Here is a 567-nt window from a genome sequence, read left to right on the forward strand (position 1 = left end):
TCGCCGACCTGCACGCGCACGTGCTCCGCGTGGACCCCGCCAACTTCCCAGTGAGGCAGCCCGGGCCGCAGGGGGGTTCGCGTGAAGCTGAGGATTGGGGGGTTCCTGAAGGAACTGGGGGGGTGGCACCCTTTCACCCGCCCCCCCCTTCTCCCGCAGCTGCTGATCCAGTGTTTCCAGGTGGTGCTGGCCTCCCACCTACAGGACGAGTTCACGGTGGAGATGCAGGCGGCGTGGGATAAGTTCTTGACGGGCGTGGCCATCGTGCTAACGGAGAAGTACCGCTGAGCCCTGTGTCCCACTTGTCAATAAACAGGCCTCAAAAGGCGAGACCGTGCGCACGTGTAGTCTTTGGGTCTTTGGGCCGACAGAGAGGCTCGGGTCCGCGGGGAGCCTCCTGGAGTCTCAGGGAACTACCGGAAGCTTTGCTGACCAGGGAACGCCCGGGAGCGACCCTGGGAGTTCTCCAGACTTGGAATGAGGACGGTCAGGTCCCGGACTGACAATCCCCGGTCTGAACAGGATATTCATTCGACGGCGTGAACAAAAGAGTTGCCCTCCAGTGAC

At 62.6% G+C, this 567-nt stretch overlaps 1 protein-coding gene across 1 annotated transcript in view; it reads left to right on the top strand.

Annotated features, from left to right (window-relative positions):
* Positions 1-337, top strand: part of HBM (hemoglobin, mu) — a 2,342-nt gene extending 2,005 nt beyond the window's left edge. The window contains exons 3-4 of the mRNA XM_014542957.1: positions 1-50; positions 160-337. The exon at positions 1-50 is cut by the window's left edge and continues 231 nt beyond it. Coding sequence (XP_014398443.1) covers positions 1-50; positions 160-288 — 179 coding nt within the window. The 3' untranslated portion in view covers positions 289-337. The remainder of the gene's footprint in view (positions 51-159) is intronic.
* The last annotated feature ends 230 nt before the right edge of the window (positions 338-567 follow it).

Source organism: Myotis brandtii, unplaced genomic scaffold, assembly GCF_000412655.1.
Source record: "Myotis brandtii unplaced genomic scaffold, ASM41265v1 scaffold317, whole genome shotgun sequence".
Taxonomy (NCBI): Eukaryota; Metazoa; Chordata; class Mammalia; order Chiroptera; family Vespertilionidae; genus Myotis; species Myotis brandtii.